At 39.6% G+C, this 21,716-nt stretch overlaps 1 protein-coding gene and 1 long non-coding RNA gene across 19 annotated transcripts in view; one reads left to right on the top strand and one right to left on the bottom strand.

Annotated features, from left to right (window-relative positions):
- The window catches only part of kdm2bb (lysine (K)-specific demethylase 2Bb), a 252,681-nt gene that overhangs the window by 187,129 nt on the left and 43,836 nt on the right, over positions 1-21,716 (bottom strand). The window contains exon 1 of one of the 18 annotated variants that reach the window (XM_078554200.1): positions 10,307-10,399. The exons of 15 other annotated variants lie outside the window; for them this stretch is intronic. Coding sequence is in view for 1 of the 3 variants with exons in the window: in XM_078554197.1 (XP_078410323.1) it covers positions 9,966-9,990 (25 nt within the window). In the remaining 2 variants the exon portion in view is untranslated. Of the gene's footprint in view, positions 1-1,342; positions 1,378-9,965; positions 10,006-10,306; positions 10,400-21,716 lie in introns of those variants that run through there. 2 more of the 18 variants (XM_078554197.1, XM_078554201.1) reach the window with 2 other exon arrangements.
- On the top strand, positions 3,858-19,748 carry LOC144687742 (uncharacterized). Its single transcript, XR_013578202.1, has 2 exons — positions 3,858-3,951; positions 19,497-19,748. It is a non-coding gene; the product is annotated as an uncharacterized LOC144687742 (long non-coding RNA).

The raw sequence follows: 21,716 nt of genomic DNA, 5'->3' as shown, positions 1-21,716 counted from the left end.
GATTTCCCCACAGGGATCGTAATAATAGGCTTCTTGTTTCCAAGCCCTGTTTTCCCTATTCAGGGAAAATGCATTAAAGAGATAGAGGTAGAATTTAAGTTGTATTCCGGGAGCTGTAGTCCATAGATGTGACTTGCACAGAATAATAGTGGTGCTTAGTAGCAGGAGGCCACTACTAACTTGAGTCTCTCCAATGAGAGAAAACCAACCTCCACAATGGAACTGAGCACTTCAAGTCCTATGCTCCAAGAGGGGGCTCCAGAAGAAAATTCCTGGAGGCATTTTGAAATTAAATGTCTTGTTTTATGACATTTTTTTTCACAATAATTTTTGATCATTTATTTATAAATGGATGTTATTTATATGGGTATATATTTATCTGCATTATAAATAAAGGCGGCGGCTGAGAAAATTTTTTTAAAAACAAAGCAATGTATGTATTAAATTGTACTAGGGTAGCTGATGGACTGATATCTTAGCAACTGGAATTGTTCACTTTGCGCAAAATCCACTTATTGACTAATAATTTTTTTCATCTATATTTGAAATTAAGCAGTAATTAGCAAAGTGAAACTTGAATTTTTTTTATGCTACTCCATCTTCCACATTTAATGTGATCTGCTGCTCCCATAAATTTTAATGATACATGGGGCCATGTATCAATGTAATCTAATCCCAGTTATGAAACAGAATATCAGGCAACAGATTAAATCAGGAATGGTGGCCCTTCTGATGGCAAACAGAATGGAACTTATTGGCAAAGCAGTTACCTAATCAGCATTTGGTTTCCCAAGATAGAGGTACCTTGAGGAACAAATACAGTACTAGATTAAAGGAAGCACACATAAATTGCCATCTCACACAGAAGGACCACTTGGGCCCTGAAAAATTGTATAGCAGAAATGGGCAGGGATAGGAGCTCCTGCATTTGCACAGGAGTGTGCCAGGTAAAGGGTAGGTGGTGAACTAGGATGTCATGGAGAGAACTGAAGAATGGACAGAAAGTAAAAAGAGGGTAAGATGTATTTGGTGTTGAGTATCTGTTGTAGGACTTTCCAAAGTTCATTTGCGTCATCACTTCCTCAAAAGAATCAAGAAGCTTGGCGAAAGAATCATACCATTTCAAACAGCAGTGACGTGTTACAATATAGATCTATCCCACAGTACCATTAATAGATTTAAGATTCTTTTCATTCGACCAAAGGACCCAAAGTCTTAATTGAAAAACAGATTTAAGAATTCTTCTAAAACTCATCATCCAATAACTACCCTCCCAATAACAATCCCATGTCCGAGGTATTTCTAAGTCTTGGAGGGAAGACATGACATTTGAATTACTTACCCTCCAGATTGCTCCTTCCTATTCCTCGCCCCGCAAAACTGTTGCAAGATAAAAAGCAGTCTGCAGTGGAAAGTATGTAGTGGGAGATGCAGGAACATATGTTTTCAAATAAGATACCAGTTGCAAACAGAAAGTCTTTGCTTTAGATAATGAAGCACAGTTATATTTGCAAAATAAATTAACCTTTGCAAGAGTGGCTTAGAATACTCCACTAATGTGATACCTTTACTAAGAATCCATTATATAGCACAGAGACAAATGATGATTGTGTATTTTGATTGTACACAATAACAGGATATAAATTATAGCTGGGTCCCATGCACTATATGCAAATGATTAAATTATATGCTAAATAAATTCCTTCAGCCATAGTGCAAGATGATAAATATTTTACAAGAGTCACTCTCACTCAAGATAATACATGAAATGCAGAGAAACTACAATCAATTTCTCGACCTGAAGTGCAGCAATAGAAAGCTGCAAGAGATGGGAAAACATAACTCGACATTTGTAAGCAAATAAAAGGTGGACATAATTGGCAAAAATCTGGTATCACAGCAATAAATAACCCTGAAGTGCTTTTCATAACAGGTCTCTCACAACACTTTCATCATACTCATCCATATTATTATCCTCAACTCATTTTACATACCCTGACTCACTCCAAATTTCATTCCATCAGTAAAACTCACCAACAGTGGAAAATAGAAACACATACAGAAAAAAATTGTCGTTGTGTGTGGAGATTATGTAAATACAAACCTATAACATAAAGATTTCATATATTACAAGAAAACAACAGTTGCAAAGGATGGGGAATGAATGGTTCCTTTATTTAGGAGAGCACATTGTTTTTGTATATGCAAGGATGGATCTAAATTCTGCGGCTGATGCACTTTTGGGCTGACTTTCTGCACTTGTGGTCCCTCAGGTAAAACGAATCAGATTGCTCCAAATTGCACTCTTAATATTTTCCTCACCCAACTTTCCCCTAAAATGCTGGTCAAATCTGCATGAAGCAAATTCATGATAATGATCAATACAGCCTTCCCATCATCTTAAAGCAAACAAAATAAGTTAATGCTTTTGAAAGAAAAGCACCCAAAACTTTCTCTAAGAAAAATTTAAGCTTGAAACATAAAATGGATGCAATATCGTTTTACAGAAATGTTTCTCCTTCACTCGTTGCTAACTATATGACAATGTCACAAAATGTTCCAGAAGGAAAAAAAAATGAAAAGACAAATACTCCTGGTTCTTTTTAAAAACTTAGAATGTTGATTTTGCCCACAATTTATAATGATAAAAGAAAATAATTATTTTTCAAGATATATTTTTATCCACTTCACAAAGTCAAACTCACCCAGAGATCTCTATTAATAGTCATAATTTACTTATTTGAGTATTGCTGAAAAAAGAGACATGGTGAAACTTTTCGTCTTGTACTCATCAGGACAGAATTGCAAGAATAACAAATTTCAAAGGGAACAACAATTTATTAGTGCATGAGAAAACGTGCTGATTGGTTGACAAATGAACTCTGGTTGGTAGAGGTGTTGCCATAGAACCAGGGAACAGTTATCCCACAAGCTTTCATTTAGTTGAAAAAGGTACAATGCCTGAACATATTCCATTTGCAAATGACAGGGTGCTGCCTATGAATATAGCTTCTAGCACGTGTAAGTGAGCTAAACATGGATTTTTATATGGAATGGAGGGCTCGGATCTGATTAGCTCCGGTAACTACAAGACTGGCAGTGGTATATCAATCGTAATGAAATTACCACGATCCAGTGAAATGCTGAAAATGTCCATAACTGATGGATCCAATTATTTTCCTGACAATCTAGACAAAACAAGAACATATACTGGCAGCACTCTGAAGTTAAGAATACTATCTAAAGTATGATGCTCTTAAATCCCAGACAGGGACCATTGCAAAATCAGCACAGTTTGTGACAAAATACAGTGCTTTGTCCATGGCATATCACTTTTTTTTGTTATGGCAACTTCAGGATTCCTCGTTGATAAACCTTCCCAAGATTTTGGTCCACTTGAGCTCTAGGACTTTCTCCACCCTTAAATGGCATCGCGAGCTCATTGTTCCACAAATACTGACTCTGATGCACCCTCCTCTAACTTCAGGTTCACTTACAGGAAACCACTTCATCTGTCTGATAAACAACAGTCCAGAAACCAGACAATGTAATAATTACTTCTAATTGTCAGCCTTTTTGTTTTGTTCATTGATTTCAAAAAGTCTGTCTCAATAATGTGACTTGGTTTATTCTAACATGGGACAGTGGTCCGTCCTAGCTTTGTGATTAAGTGTGTTTGCATACATTTTCAGTGGGCTATTTAGCTGTAGATTTATATGGGGCAATATTCTAAGTACCATCTTGAAGAATGTTTCTGTGAAACATTGTCATTACCAATGCTATCCTGTACCAATGCTATCCTGTAATGTCCAAGTCTGATGCAATCAGGAGAGAGAGATATTTGAATTTCTTTTTTCACCAACTTCAGTGGAGCTAGAAAATGGATCCTGAACAGGAGGGGGAGAGAGAAAGAAAAAAAAACAAGCAAGGAGCTGCCCATGTGGAATGTCAGTAAGCATAGTTTTTTTTTAAATTGTCGTTTTTACAGGTGAGTTTTAGTGGAGGTGCAATTGTTTGTCATATTCTGTATGTCAAGGAGTAACAGCTATTGCAGTAAGTCTGCTCTTGATACTGTGTTCTTACCTATTTACGGTTATTAACTCTGTTTCATAGATAAGATCCAAAACCATAATCTGACGGATGTTTATAATAACTTTCTGAAGTCAAGGAGATTGTATGGCCATGTGATAGTTGCTCTGCATTGAAAACAAGGACAAAGGATTATATTGAGCCCTGAGGTTTGCTACAGCTACCCTGATACTGGCAATGTAAAAGCAAACCCCTGTTCATTGGGAGCAAGGGCTTGTGACAAGAGCGGAGCTTGTCAATGGTTGGTCACAGGGAAAATATTCAAGGTGAAAGACTAATCTGTTTTCCCAAAATCCATGTGGTCTCCAACCTCTTTACATCATTAAGGGGCTGGGTTGGCAAAAGTGCTGTGTTGCAAGAGCACTTTTGCATTTATAGAATGTTACAGCACAGAAAGAGGCTTTTTGGTCCACTGTACCTGTGCCAGTTCTTTGAAAGGTCCCATGTCCCTGCTCTTTCCTGATCACGCTGCAAATCTTTCCTTTGCAAGTACATATCCAATTCTCTTCTGAAAATTATGATTGTGTCTGCTTCCATCACCCTTTCAGGGGTTGAATTTTTGGTCACAACACCTTGTTGAACATTTACGCCTTGTTTTGTACCAGCTAAAGACAATTGTCAGTTTTTCTGTATAGTTCATCCATAGAACATCTAAACCAAATACAGATCAGTTAGCAGACAGGTACAGTGGACCAAAAGGCCTCTTTCTGTGCTGTATCATTCTATAAACGCACAAGTGCTCTTGCAACACAGCACCTTTGCCAACCCAGCCTCTTAATGATGTAAAGAGGTTGGAGGCCACATGGATTTTGGGAAAACAGATTGGTCTTTCACTTTGAATATTTTCCCTGTGACCAACCATTGACAAACTCCACTCTTGTCACAAGTCTACAGAGAGTAATATCATAAATCACGCTGTAGCTTAGCTGTTTCCATAATTGCAGGAATCACACCACATTTAGGAAATGGTCCATTTTGGATTATAAAAAACATTTCCAATATGGGTGGACTTGGAGAACTCCTTCAAGCTACTTCCCAAATTCTCCTGTGTGTGAAGATTCTGGGATCATATCTTGCCTCGAGAAAGGACAGGAAATGTATTAGCCCTCATTGGGACCTAGATTGAAAATCACAGAAACAGCCACAGTGTCAGCAAATTAAATGGGCTTAATTTTCTGTGATTTGATGCAACTGTGATGTTGGATCACTCCTCATCCTCCTCCCTATCTGGCATTGTGCAACACTGACCACCATCCTTCCCTCCTTTGCAGTCTACCTCCATGATGTCATTCTCTCTTCATTCAATTAATTTGTTCTGCTGATATATGCGTCAACAAAGATAGTGCATCCCCTCCAATAGTTTCTCCCATCTTGCCCACTTCCAACGTGCAACAAGGTTCCACACTTGTTTCCCTCCTCGTTATAACAGTATTTATAAGCTGTTATAACTCAGGCAACCAGGCAGTGAAGGATAAAACTGGAGCCAAATCTTTATATACTTACAAGATTTCATTTATATCAACAAACATTACATATCATGCAGCACCTCCAAAGCATCAAGCACCATTCTGCTCCTGAATATATCCCCAGTTAATGTCCATCACCTGAATACAATTAAACAAGTTAAAATACAATTAAAATAAGCCACCTGCCATCATATGGAAATGTGCAGTCAGCTTCGATGTACATGCAAACATTACCCTGCTTTATCTCTCTCGCTTCCCTCATCAACCCCAAGGCTGTTGCTACTATCTCTAACTGCTAGTCAACTACTAAAATCTAGATTATAAGGAAAATAATTGGAGCCATCAGTTTCAAACATTTTCAGCATTTCACTGGATTACGGTAATCTCATCACCAAAACCAATAGGAGTCAAAATTTCCTTCAGCTTTTTGTTACCAAAACCAAAGCCAACCTTTTTGCAACGCAACAGCAAATATATGCCTCTGACCTCAATTCCTCAGCCTAATTCTAGGGATGAAGAAACCGGATGTGGGACTTGATCCTCCTTCACCGCATCTGTTCTACTATTAAGATAGTTTTCTTTCACCCCCATAAAAATCACACTCCTTATACCCTAGCCCCCCTTGACCACTGTTGAAACCCTAATGCATAAACACCAATTTGCCTCAGTGGTAGCCCTACTCCCTAGATTTGAGCAGATAATCTAGACTGCCCATTCTGTGCAGGATTGAAGGAGTGCTGCCACACTGTAAAAGGTGCACTCTTTCAAATAAGATGCTAAAGGCCCCATTTACCCTCTTGGGTGGGTGTGATGGATTCCACTTTGTGAAGAGCAGGGAGTTAGAATTTTTCATCAGTTCCTGCTAAGACTACTGGGACATCTCAACACAAAGGACAAAATGAATTTGCATGTCTCCTGTTTACCACAAAGCGACTTCGGAAAGTTTGGGTCAGCTTGTTTTGCTATCTGAAGCCAGACAAGTTGAGGGGGCGGGGAGAAATTAATCACTTGCAGACAACCTGTATAGCACTACATCAAAAATAACATCACACTCATTGATCTGTCTGCTGAACTTTAAAAAAAAACCACAGAAGATTTATGCATTCATATCCTTGTATGACAGAACTCTCACAGTATGCTTATCATTATCGCTTAGAGAAAAATGACACATTAACTCTGAGGCTACAGGTCACAATTTATAGTTAGTGCAAAACAAAACTCTCAAAACATAATTCTTTAAATGACACAAGGTCATTTTGCTCCAACATTTCTGCACTGGAGTGTTACATGAGCACACAGACAGCCTTGACATGTGTAGCAGCTGGTCAGTCACAAAAAAAATTACAACACTACCAACTTAATGCCATCAAGCAGGGAGACTGCAACAAGTAACACTATGCAAGATTAAGAGTTCCATTTGAAGTCCTATTACCATAAACAGTGCGCAGTTGTTCTGCTGGTATTTACCCACAACAGCCTCCTTCAAAAAATTTTTTAAAGATATAAATGCTTCAACACAGTATATCTATTCCTTTCACAAAAAATTAACACAAAGATCAATCAGAATGCCAATTTACCAAAGCCTGCAAAACATGTTAGTTTCCATCTGTACTAATAGGTCTATTAAAAAATAAAATTAACCTCCACTTGAATTTTAGTTCAATAGCTTCACTCTGCATTCGTTCAAGAGGACACACTACTTGGCAGGTATACTAAAGCCTTAATGTTGACCCAGCTCACCTGGTGGGAACAGGCCAGGTTTTCCTTGATATCTTATACTTTTCATAAATTTCACTTGTTTAAAACCTGGCTGCCTGTCCTGCTCATCCATTACTCCCAGGTTTCCTGAAATATACTGGGTTCCTGTACCCTTGATGCATTGAATTTAAAATCCCTGCCCTCACTCCATATTACCTCTTCAACTTCCTGCCACCTTATATCCCCTCCCACATCCTTTAGTCCTAATAACATCTAACTCTAGCCCACAGCTGATTTCTGTATCATTTTCTCCATAAATACTGCATAATCTGCTTATTCTGCCAACTTTTAAAATTACCAGCATCTATAGATAGCACTTTGCTTTTCATTCCCGAATTAGACCAATAAATATTCATATGGTGAGACAAATAATTGCTGAGCTTGCAACCTACAATCCCTGGGGCAATGTGCAATAACCTGCCTAATTTAAATCTGTATGTAAACATCTTGCTAGAAATTTACACAAACTACCGTAATAAAAATAACTATCCCTGGTAAAATAATCCAAGGACAATTCTGTGCAATGGACTTGGGTCCATTGGATATTGCTCACCATTACTTGATGTAAAATACCTTCAACGAAAAGGGAAGACCTTCATCCTAATGGGCTACATTTAAATCCAAGTCCCAAACAAGCAACGAGTGTACACAATGCAATCCCCACTCAACTCCAGCCTCCAGACATCTGGGGCAAGAAGTTTGACACCATCCAGGACAAAGCAGCCCACTTGATTGGCACCACATCCACAAACATTCACTCCCTCCACCACCGATGCACAGTGGCAGCAGTGTGTACAATCTACAAGATGCACTGCAGGAACTTACCAAGCCTCCTTAGATAGCACATTCCAAACCCACAACCACCATCATATAGAAAGGCAAGGGCAGCAGACACATGGGAACACCACCACTTGGAAGTTCCCCTCCAAGCCACTCACCATCGTGGCTTGGAAATATATCGCCATTCCTCCACTGTTGCTGGGTCAAAATCCTGGAACTCCCTCCCTAACACCACATGGGCTGCAGCAGTTCAAGGAGGCAACTTTTCAAGGGCAATTAGGAATGGGCAATAAATGCTGACCGAGCCAGTGACACCCATTTCCCATGAACAAATAAAAAAAGCATAAAATAATTAATTGCACCAGAGATAATTCTCTGTGCAATTTGATTCATCTGGGCTCACAGTGGAACAGTAAACAACCTTGGAAATTTCCTTTTCTGTAAGTTGCATTGGAAAAGGAGGTGTGGAAATCATAAAGAAAGTGGGAGCAAAAGAAAATCTTGCATTTATGTAGCATCTTTTACTAGCTCAGGACATCCTAAAAGCACTCTGCAGCCAATGAAGAACTTTGAAAATGCAGTCATATTTAGGTAAGACAATTGAAGAAAGATGTGGAGCCATCCTTCTGAGAACAAAATTAGGCTGCACTTAAGAGAGTTCATTGCACATATATGTGACACTGGGTATTAAAGATGGACTGTGGTGGTGTGCTGAACTAAGAGCACCAGGTCTTCTGATTCCTATAGCAGTGAATGGGTCACAACAGCATTGAAGTTCAGGGCAACCGCTTTATGCTGGAACCAGGAACTTCTGATATCTCAGAAATGGCTTTGTGGAAGCACTCACTGATGGTCCCTCCTAGACATGTCACCATGAAATTTTGGCAGAAAAAATTCAAAATATATTCAAGCAGTTTTGAGCTTTCTTGTGTACTTAATTGGGCACAGTCACTCCTAACTGGAACATTGGGATACACATTTCCTAGTTCACCTTATTACTTCATAATCACAGCAGGTTATACTAATCATCGAGTTGTTTTTTATTTAAGTAGGGTGGTAGCTCAATTAAAAATATATATACTTGTGTGCAATAGCTTGTTTTACTGTATCGCTACCATTAATAGACTGTGAACAGTACTCACTTACCTGTACCTACTTTGTCAGATGCACTGAATACACGTAGCCAAAACAAACAATATATCAAGTCACATGGCACCTTTTCAACATGATGTACAACACTTACAAACAAATATATGGTGAAATGAATCTATTATCTAAATGCTCTTTAAATACATCTAAACCGTGAAGTCAACAGATACTACTTAAGAGCAGTACAGCAAGCTGACCTGTCCATGCAGATGGATGGTGTTGCACAAAGAACATAGGAAATAGAAGGTAGAGTAAGGCAGCCAATTGAAATGGAAAATCAATATAATTTAACTAGTGCAAACATTTCCAAACACAGTATTGCAAGATCATTCTGTAGTATAAAAGGGTTAATGTTAAATATGTAAATATATAGTCTACATTATACAGTCACGTGACAAGACAATGGAGAAAGATAGTAGAGCCTCGTGCTGAGCTTGTATTGTACATAGTTAGCCTATTGTTCAATAAAAGGTAAAGTTTACCAGCAGCCTAGCCTCCGACATTATATGTAAATCCAGATCCATGACTACTACATCTAAGACCCACAACGATGATAACAGATAATGGTCGTGGAAAACATGAAGAAAGGAGCAACAAGTGAAGAGCCAGTGACTGGAAGAAGCAGCAAGTGAAAGGACTGTAGGACAAGGACAGCATGGAAAAATTTTAAACCAAACTTCAGAGAAGGCAACTGTAAAAAAGGAGACATGAAAAAAATCCTACCTTCACCAGAGTGCTTTGAACACATGGAAGAGCATTTAAATAATTAGATTCTTTTCTCCACATATTTTGTTGCAAGTGCTGTACATCATGTTGAAAAAAGGTCATGTCACTTGATATGCTGCATGTTTTGGCTACATGCATTCAGTGCATCTGGCAAAGTAAGTACAGGGATCTGCTTCTATTCACAGTCTATTAATGGTAATGATACAGTAGAATAAGCTGTTACACAGAGAAGTATATATTTTTTTAAGCTGAGAGGTGGCAGAATTGTTGTTGCAGGTTTACCAGGTGCAGGACAGCATTGGCTTTAACAGAGAGGACTAGCAAGGAGAGGTCAGTACCTTACTCTATGCCACAGGCAGATGAGCAGATGATGTAATGTTCAGACAGGGCATAAACAAAGACACGGCGACATGTGAAGAAGTTTATCAAAGCCTTTGATACTCATTTTATTCTTCAAAAGAACAGCATTATAAAGAGTGCAAAATTCAATAGGTGCACCCAAAGATCTGGAAAAAGAATAGATGCCTTTATTAATTAATGATTTAAATCGATTAGCTGAGAATTGCGAATATGAAGTCCTGAAAGACAAATTAATTCGGGATTGATTTGTTGTGGGAAACTTAGAAGAGACATTATCAGTTTTTCTGCAGCCAAAGAAACATTTGGCCCTATCAAAAGCTGTGTAGTTAACAAGGCTAGCAGAAGGGAGAAAGGAAAACAAAATTTTTATTTGAGACAGTAAAGAAATCTCGTGGAGAAAAACCATCGGATACAGTCCAATTTGTAACACATAGAAGTTGCAGCGCACCTAATCCCAAATCAGAGAAAAAAAAGTGAAGAGGGTATGGTAGCCACCATTACTCAGTGTTCACGTTGTGGTCGGGAAAAGGTTGCAATGGCGCAAAAAATGCCCTGCCAAAAATGCAAAGTGCCATTCCTGCAAGAAGAGAGGCCATTTCAAATCAGTTTGCCACAGCAAAAAGCTCTTTAACAAAGCAATTAAAGGAGAAACAACTAAGATCATGTACTGTTCAAAAAGTTGAAGACATCCAAGAAGTTGAAGAAAAGGAACCAGAAGTACCATTCTTGGGAGAAATTGCAAGATCAAATGGGAACTATTGGAATGCAGGTATTATGGTCAGTTGACATAAAAGAAACTTCAAATCAGACACTGGAGCAGGAGTTTCAATTCTTTCAGACTCAAAACAGTTGTTAAAACCAGACTACCTCAGCTATTGACCATAAGGCTCCATGGTCCAGGAGGCATCCAGCTGAAACTCAATGGACAGCTGATTGCTTAGCACCAGTACAAAGGAAGAGAAATCACAGAAACTTTGTAGGTGATCCACAATGAAGAACGTTCACTGTTAAGTGGAAAAGCTTGCACAGATCCACAATTTATCTTTAAAGGGGATGAACTGGAAAACTTGGGGGAAACCAGACAGAAGATTTCCCTGGAACAACAGGTGAACTGGAAAAATATGAACAAGGCAAACAGCAGCGGATGCAATGTCACGCATTCCTGTTGGGTAGCCCGAACAGGACATAAACCTTGTTGAGGTTGCAGAGTCATAAAGCCACAAAATTCCTACCAGCAACTATACAGAGGCTGAATGAAATATGAGAAGCACAAGATGATAAAGAATGTGCTAAAATTAGAGAATATTGCAAAAATGGATGGCCAGAATATGTTCCAAACAATCTCATCCTGAAACAATACTTTGAGCAACGCAGACATCTCAGTATTGTGGAAGACACATTAATTCACGATGAGAGGTTGGTCATACCAAGAGTTCTCAGGCTTGAGATCTTTCAAAGAATACAGCAGGAACACCTAGGAATTACAAATTGTCTTGCTAGGGTGTGAAATTCAGTCTAGTGGCCAGAAATCACAAAATTATTAGAGGACATGATTTTGAGCTGCATCACCTGTGTAATCCATCACCAAGAACGAAAAGAACCACTGATGGTATTCTCATTTCCATCCAGATCATGGGAACATTTTGGAATGGACCTTTGCAAGCTCAAGGGGAAGACATTCCTCTTAGTTGTTGACTGTTACTCCAGATGGATTGAGGTTAAATGTCTTCATGGAACAACCTCAGGACCAGTCATTAATTCACTAAAAGAAATTTTGCCACACATTGCATTCCAGATCTTGTCATTTCAGATAATAGCCCAGAGTTTGAGAATGAAGGGTTCAAAAAATTTACAGAAGATTATGGATTTGTCCACACAACGAGTTCACCCAGATACTTACAAGCAATTAGAGGCTGAGAGAGGTGTAAGAACAGCAAAAGCTTCGTTAAAAAATGATGATATTAACTTAGTACAGCTGAGCTACTGTTCCATGCCACTTCAGGGTAGTTTGGCTCCATCAGAACCTCTGATGAAAGGCTACAGATTTAATTTCCTGTTCTTCTACATACACTCTTGCCATGTCTGAAAAACAACTGATATGGAGAGAGTAAGGGAGAAGAAGGATGAGTATCGTGCAAATCAGACTAGAAACTACACTCAACGTCATAAGAGTGCATGATTTACCAGAACTCTAACCAGGTGAATCAGTCAGAAGGCCTACTACTGGAAAAGGCACAAAGTCCGGAGATCTTGTCTTGTCAAGACTGAGAATGAGACAGTGAGAAGACATAGAAGGACACTCATATCTACGAAAAGACGATGATAAATGGAACGGACTAACTATCCATATGATCAGGAAGTCAACCTGAACAGAGAACCAATAGTCTCTAAGGATTCACATGCTACTCTACAGAGTTCCAGAGAGAACAAAGAGAACTTCTGTACGACCTCAGAGATGAGAACAAAGTCAGGAAAATTGGAGAAACCTCCTACTTTTGTGAGCCAGAGACGATGTAGAGACTTCAATAGGAAATATAGAATAATGTAAATAGTATTCGTTGAAGTCAGAGTATAAAGGGTTAGTGTTAAATATGTAAATACATAGTCTACATCATCAGTAATACAAGGTGACATGAGAGAGTATGGAGAGAGATAGCTCTACATAGAGCCTCATGCTGATTCTTAGTTACACAGAATAACAGTGCAGAAGAGGCCCTTCGGCCCATCGAGTCTGCACCGACACGAGAAACACCTGACCTACCTACCTAATCTCATTTACCAGCACTTGGCTCATAGCCTTGAATGTTATGACGTGCCAAGTGCTCATCCAGGTACTTTTTAAAGGATGTGAGGCAACCCACCTCCACCACCCTCCCAGGCAGTGCATTCCAGACTGTCACCACCCTCTGGGTAAAAAAGTTTTTCCTCACATCCCCCTAAACCTCCTGCCCCTCACCTTGAACTTATGCCCCCTCGTGACTGACCCTTCAACTAAGGGGAACAGCTGCTCCTTATCCACCCTGTCCATGCCCCTCATAATCTTGTACACCTCGATCAGGTCGCCCCCTCGTCTTCTCTGCTCCAACGAAAACAACCCAAGTCTATCCAACCATAACTTAAATGTTTCATCCCAGGCAACATCCTGGTGAATCTCCTCTGCACCCCCTCCAGTGCAATCACATCCTTCCTATAATGTGGCGACCAGAGCTGCACACTGTACTCCAGTTGTGGCCTCACCAAGGTTCTATACAACTCACACATGACCTCCCTACTTTTGTAATCTATGCCTCGAATGATAAAGGCAAGTGTCCCATATGCCTTTTTCACCACCCCACTAACATGCCCCTCCGCCTTCAGAGATCTGTGGACACACATGCCAAGGTCCCTTTGTTCCTCAGAACTTCCTAGTGCCATGCCTTTCATTGAATATTTTCTTGTCAAATTACTCCTTCAAAAGTGTATCACCTCACACTTTTCAGGGTTAAATTCCATCTGCTACTTATCTGCCCATTTGATCACCCCATCTATATCTTCCTGTAGCCCAAGACACTCAACCTCACTGTTAACCACCTGGCTAATCTTTGTGTCATCCGCAAACTTACTAATCCTACCCCCCACATAGTCATCTATGTCGTTTACATAAATGACAAATAATAGGGGACCGAGCACAGATCCCTGTGGTACACCACTGGACACTGGCTTCCAGTCACTAAAGCATCCTTCTGTCATCACCCTCTGCCTCTTACAACTAAGCCAATTTTGAATCCGCCTTATCAAATTATCCTGTATCCCATGTGCTTTTGCCTTCTTTATAAGTCTTCCTAGTTGGCCTAATGTTTAATTAAAGGTAAAGTTTACCAACAGCCTAGCCTCCAGCATCCAGATCCACAACTACCATTTCTAAGGCACACAATGATGATAATAGACATCTGCCTACAGAGTTCAATCTAAACAAAGTAATCAGAGCATTGCTCCCCTCAAGTATTTCAATTGGACATTTCACATTTTAATTTTACACCGCCAGCTATCATGTGCTCTGTGGCTCTGAGGCAATTCAAGCAGCTTTCGTTTAGGACTATTGTATACCATTGACACAAAAGTCTTCACCATCACACCGAATTGGTAAAAGGTAAATTTTGGACTGAAATCTGGAAATTATTCTTCACGAGGCAGTGTTTTGTGGACATCCAGACTTGTTCTTAAGAACAAAAAAGTTTTCCCTTGAAAGCAAATTGAATGGTTCAAAAATAACTGTACACTGTGGTTTTCAGACCATCTGTTTTGTTGCAACAAGTTTCTTGCATTTGCTTTTGGGCACAAAAAAAAACAGTACATTTTTGTTCTTTGATGTTCTGTGATAAATGGCAAACACTTGAAGCAGAAGTGGTCATAATATTTCTAACAAACTGCCAGAAAAGATGCTCATTCACGAGTTAGACACAAAGAACAAAACACAAGGACAACTGAGGTGTTGAGTATGCTTGATGGGGAATATACTGCCAATACAGACATCTAGGGGACAACTAACTGCATGTTAATGATCCAGGCGGCATGTTGCATCCAACATATTGTAAAAAATATATGCGTTGCAATAAAATACTGAAAATAAAGCGATCAAGAGCATGGTCAGAACATAGAGGACCGGAAGAGATAATAACTTTTCACATTTTTGTTCAAGTTCAGTTCAGCCCAATAGGATGGCTGAGACTCTTCCATTGATTGAATACAATGGTCCTAAGTGAAACATGTTTGAACAGAGTACAAAACAACCTCCAATAGCCACACGATAGCTGGGGTGTGAAATTAAAATTTAGTGCTCTGGTTCATAAATAAATGCTCTTTGTATCGCACATCTTAATTGTTCCACAATATATCAAGATTTCTTTTATTTATTCATGGGATGTGGGCATGACTGGCAAGGCCAGCATTTGTTGCCCATCCCGGATTGCTATTGAGAAGGTGGTGGTGAGCTGCCTTCTTGAACCACTGCAGTCCATGTGGTGTAGGTACATTCACAGGCTTGTTCGGAAGGGAGTCCAGGATTTTGATCCAGTGACAGTGAAGGAATGGTGTTTTAATTGCAAGTCAGGATGGTGTGTGGCTTGGAGGGGAACTTGTAGTTGGTAATGTTCCAATGCACCTGTCACCCTTGTCCTTCTAGGTGGTAGAGGTCACAGATTTAGAGTTGCTGATTTCACCACAGCAGCAGCAGGAATACTACAATTGACTTCAAAGAGGGAAAAGTCAGTGACACTTCTTTGTCATCAATACTCAAATAATTATTAGAGCACGTGTGATGTTACCCTAGTAAAATAACGTGAAAACAATCATCAAGGCTCATACTTGAACAGCCTCTTAGGCAAAGTACAGAGGATGCCAGACTCCTATGGAAACATACTTCAACAGCAGATGTCACCTTTAGGTGAAAGTGAGTGACAAAAAAAAATAAAATAATCCTCATTGATTAGTTGACCTCCCATGGTTTTGTACTCAGCAAGTGTCAGGAAGATATAATAATTTTCATAATGTTATTGGCGTTTATTGTAAAATAGAGTCATAGTGGAATATGTGTGTGTGTGAGAGAAAGTGTGAGAGAGAGACTTAATTGAATTAGAGGCAGCTAGTCTGGGTGCTCTGATGCAAGAGGAGTTAGCTTTGAAATTTTAATTAGGTAAACATGGGGAAGTTTTAGAATGTGAAGTGTAATGGGAAAATTTGCATTTTTAAACAAACTATAGTGGCTTGAATTCAAAGGAGGAGATGTAGTGTCTACCTAGCCAGCAGAAGTAAGAAATAGCGTTTTTGTTTATTTTTCCCAAAGGCTTGTGTCCCAGACTGCTGAGGGAACCAAGGGAGGAGATCGCAGGGGCTCTGACCCAAATTTTTTAATTCCTCTCTGGCCACAGGGGAGGTGCCAGAGGACTGGAGAACAGCTAATGTGGTTCTGCTATTTAAGAAGGGTTGCAGAGATAAGCCAGGGAACTATAGGCCAGTGAGTCTCACATCAGTGGTAGGGAAACTATTGGAGAAATTTCTGAAGGAGAGTATCTATCTCCACTTGGAGAGGCAAGGTTTGATCAGGGATAGTCAGCATGGCTTTGTCAGAGAGAGGTCATACCTAACAAATTTGAATTTTTTGAGGAGGTGACCAGGTGTGTAGATGAGGGTAGTGCAGTTGATGTAGTTTATATGGATTTCAGCAAAGCCTTTGACAAGGTCCCACATGGGAGACTTATAAAGAAGGCAAAAGCACATGGGATACAGGGTAATTTGATAAGGCGGATTCAAAATTGGCTTAGTTGTAGGAGGCAAAGGGTGATGACAGAAGGATGCTTTAGTGACTGGAAGCCAGTGTCCAGTGGCGTACCACAGGGATCTGTGTTCGGTCCCCTATCATTTTTCATTTATATAAACGACATAGATCACTATGTGGGGGGTAGGATTAGTAAGTTTGCGGATGACACAAAGATTAGCCAGGTGGTTAACAGTGAGATTGAGTGTCTTGGGCTACAGGAAGATATAGATGGGGTGATCAAATGGGCAGATAAGTAGCAGATGGAATTTAACCCTGAAAAGTGGGTTACACTTTTGAAGGAATAATTTGACAAGGAAGTATTCAATGAAAGGCATGGCACTAGGAAGTTCTGAGGAACAAAGGGACCTTGGTGTGTGTGTCCACAGATCTCTGAAGGCAGAGGGGCATGTTAGTGGGGTGGTGAAAAGGGCATATGGGACACTTGCCTTTATCATTCGAGGCATAGATTACAAAAGTAGGGAGGTCATGTGTGAGTTGTATAGAACCTTGGTGAGGCCACAATTGGAGTACTGTGTGCAGTTCTGGTCGCCACATTATAGGAAGGATGTGATTGTACTGGAGGGGGTGCAGAGGAGATTCACCAGGATGTTGCCTGGGATGAAACATTTAAGTTATGAAGAGAGGTTGGATAGACTTGGGTTGTTTTCGTTGGAGCAGGGCGACCTGATCGAGGTGTACAAGATTATGGGAGGCATGGACAGGGTGGATAGGGAGCAGCTGTTCCCCTTAGTTGAAGGGTCAGTCACGAGGGGTCATAAGTTCAAGGTGAGGGGCAGGAGGTTTAGGGGGATGTGAGGAAAAACTTTTTTACCCAGAGGGTGGTGACAGTCTGGAATGCACTGCCTGGGAGGGTGGTGGAGGCGGATTGCCTCACATCCTTTAAAAAGTACCTGGATGAGCACTTGGCAAGTCATAACATTCAAGGCTATGAGCCAAGTGCTGGTAAATGGGATTAGGTAGGTAGGTCAGGTGTTTCTCATGTGTCAGTGCAGACTCGATGGGCCGAAGGGCCTCTTCTGCACTGTGATTCTGTGATTACTGGTGGAATTGGTACTATGATATATTTTTTCTTAGTACCAATTCCACCTTTCTACTATGATAGATTTTTTCTTAGTAGAGAGGTAAAGTTCAAAAGACAGTGAAACAATGGGAATTTGCATTCAAAGAGGAAAATATGTATAAAGGAGAAAAGGCTGTGTGTAAGGGTAGGCAGTCTAAGATTCAACAAGTGTGAAATGCCTTCAGCCTGTGTACCAAACTGCTGCCTCCAGAGACTGAAGTTAAGAGAACTCAATTTGAATTCGACTGTTCAGGGTATCGTGTTATTTTGCCTGGGTCTTTTAAAATCTGTGTTTTATTGTTGCCTTAACGGAGGTGTAACTGAGAGTTAAATTAATTAGGGGACTTAGGAGTTATTATCGTAATAATTTATAGACATACATATGTGCTTACAATCTTTTCTTTTATTAATAAATGTTTAACTTAGTTTTACAAAAACCTCTTAAGACTCGATAGTCTTATTACTGAATTCAAAGCCCCCATCTAGAAACATACAAATTGAAAATTTGTTGTGACAGTTGTTTCAAGTTTCGCTCTGGGACTTGAACAGCTCAGCATTTACCATCTGCTGTGTCATAACAGCAAGGCATAAAACACATGACTTTTAAATGGCAAGACTATTAGACCAAGAAATTCACAATGCACGAATCTAATTTTAAGTTCTCTCCCTTTAAATCTAAATGTAGTTAGACAACAGATCAGAATTTAATGGCTGTCTGATCAAGGAAATTTGCTTTCAACTGCAACCTAAAACTAACTGGCACACTTTTAAATTTGAAACAAGTGAGTGCACATGTGCAACAGCTAGAAAAATGTGGAATTTACAGTTGGGAAAGGAAACTTTTTAGAGATGCAAGATAGTTAAAGGAAAGGAAAATATAAACCTGTTTTTTTACTTCATACGAAATTGCAAGGGAAGGACAAACGAACACAGGTTCAAGCTGTTACTAAGAAATTCTTCTTCATTCAGAGTAATCAACATGGTGGAGGGGAAAATAACAGAAGCATTTAAGAAATAAATGAAGCTGAAATGGGGTGGCCTTTAGAATCTTTCTGGATGGATTGATTTTATTGAGCCAAATTATATACTGGTAAAGATTGCAACACGGAAATTAGTGATTTGGCCCAACCAGTCAGCATTGATGTTTATCATTCAAATAGTCTTAAGTCGACATACCCATCCTGCTATGTAAAGATATTTTTCCCTCTCAAGCTTCATTTAGCTGTGCAAGCATGGTACACACACACACACACACACACACACACTTTTCCCTTTTGGGGAATAGTGAGCAAGTGGTGGAAGAATTCCCAGGCTGATCATCAGCCCATTGAACCGTGTCATGAATACTCCTTCTGTGACCAACAAGTCCTGACATGGGACTTGAACCCAGAGCTTCTGGCCCAGAGGTAGAGGTGCTACCACTGCATCACAAAACCTAAAGTGAAGTAGGTCTTAATTTAAAAACATTTCTCATCAGTTGCCCATTTCAGACACTTTTACTTACTTTGATTATATTTGGTTACTTTTTCCCTTGTGTTTTAGTGCAGTAAAATGCTGACAAGATCAGTTGAACTCTGCCAAAGCAAACATTTGTTTCAATGACCTTTAATACTGGGAGGAGAGAGACATTTATAAAGCCTTTTGGAACGATTCCTTAGGGAACTGGGAATTTTGGACAACTTTCAGAAAAGTTAATGTGTGTATAATTTAGAAGTACTAACGTGTGCACTGCTGAGAGGATACACACTGTGAGAATATAAACCTCTTACATGTTGTATACTCTGATTTGAAGGTTTCCTCCCCCAGGAGAATATTTCTACTGAATGGCTGTTCTGGAGCTGCCTACGGGACTACGTGTTTACAGGAAATGTACAGAAGATGTTGCCAAAGCAGAAATCATCACAAACTGTGGCTACCAAGCAACAATGAATGAAACCCATATCTAAGTCACTCCAGGGCTGCTCTTTCTTTCAACTGGACAGCCAAAGTGACTGATACCTTGTCTGTTGTGCCAAAAGGAGAATACATTAATCCTGGAATCTGACCTCTGTTTGCCACTATAAACGACCCAAAGTACCGAGTTAAAGTTAGCAACAGCATCAATGAGTCCCATATCAGGGATAGGTCTCATGTTAATGCTGATTCAAATGCCTGCCAGTACTCACCAGCTAAATATTACCCTCGGGTTCCTGAAATCCAAATGCTGTCTCACTATATCAAAATATGCATAAAAGCTCCAAAGATGGATCAGCGACTCACCCACTGAGCAACCGAGTCATGCAGACCAGGAAGTCTTGTCTCTAATCCCAGTTTTTGCTGCACAAGTGTGTGGCAGAGGAATCAATTAGTAGCACTCTTGCCTCAGAGTCAGAAGGTTGTGGTTGCAAGCCCTACTCTTAAGGCTTGAGCACCTAAACTGGGTCGGCATTCTAGCTCAATACTAAGGGAGTGCTATGTTGTTGAACGCTCAAATCACTGCCTTAAAACAAATACAACATTGTGCATTATTGGAGAGTAATAATCTCAGTGTAAACCTCAAGCATTGGAGGGTCTCTATCTTAAATCCACAGAACTATACCTGAGAGCCTGAAACTAACAAGAACAGAGAGAGACTGATGCATATCACTGTACAATTAGTGCCACATGAGAGTAATTGGTAGCCTACCTATCAGTCAGAGATGAGAGCTCTAAAGGGTGCACAAAAAAGAGAGAATGAACATCAGTAGTTAAGATACTAAAATAGTAATTCCTTCAAGTATTCACGAGGGAAGACATTAGCAATATGCCACTTATAATGTAAGTTGATTAACGGAGCCCCACCTCCATGGGTTGCTCGTGTGAGGGAAGTACTGAGTGGAAATTCCATGAGTCGTGTGTTAGAACTTTCATTGTTTCTAAATTAAATCAATGCCTTAGATTCAGAAGCTCAATGCAAATTCATCAAATTCATATACAATATAAAACTAGGGAGAAAGAGGCAACTGATCTGAGGAGGCAGCCAAGCATCAAATGGGACAGATTTTCATGTAGAGTAGTGGGGGTGGAAAAAAAAAATCATGCAATCATAAAAAAAAGACATCTGGATGTTGCGATGGGGAAGCTATACGTTCTCCTTGGGTGGATAAGCTAGGGCAGACTAACCCATCTTCCACATCTGTAACCATCTTACATTATCAGGAAGAGTGGCACGTCAACAGTTCACTGCCCATGCTAAGAAATGGAACTCAGTATAGTGGCGAAAATCAAGTCTATGCCCCACCACTTCATAGCACTGTCTTCACGCTACATGACACAGCACTACTGCATCATCATGTAGGCATACATTTTCAATTTACCTGGATGAGTCATCCAGTCTTTTTAGGATTCACTTATTAAAAAAATTATAAAACAAACTCCAAATACACTAAAATGACCTAACTTTATTTGTGCCTTTTATAACTACTTCAAACCGTCAGGAATGTTTTTGAGACGAGTTAATAACTGTAATTTATCCTAAAAAGCATTTAAGTTCTACTTTTAAGTATCCCACACAACTTTTTTCTTTAAATGGAGAAATGAACAATAAATGGAAGAAATGGAAACAATTAACAGAAGATTACATCAAACCATCTGTTAACTATAACCAGATGGCAACGTAGATGATGCAATGATGAGCCTAGCCTGATAACTTCATGGGAACTGGAACATAACTGATGGCTAGATGAAAAGCACCCTATAAAGTGGATGTCCATCAAATGTTCATACAGAAGAAATTGTATTAAATATAAATATAATGTAATTGTATAGAAAGTACACCATATTCAGCCAAACTGTTCTACACTGGTATTTATGCTACACACAAGTTTCCTCCCACCCCTCTTCGTCTAACCCCATTGGCATAGCCTCCAATTCCTTTCTCTGTCATGTGTTTATCTAGCATACCCTTAAATGCATCATGTTCTATCAGAATTTTAAAAATGTCTTTTTATCAGTTCAGTGTTATGTACATTGTAACTGTTAAAGCATCAGTCAT

Source organism: Cetorhinus maximus, chromosome 12 (assembly GCF_964194155.1).
Source record: "Cetorhinus maximus chromosome 12, sCetMax3.hap1.1, whole genome shotgun sequence".
Taxonomy (NCBI): domain Eukaryota; kingdom Metazoa; phylum Chordata; class Chondrichthyes; order Lamniformes; family Cetorhinidae; genus Cetorhinus; species Cetorhinus maximus.
Note: the sequence above shows the minus strand (reverse complement) of the source record. Positions and strands in the feature narration are given on the sequence as shown.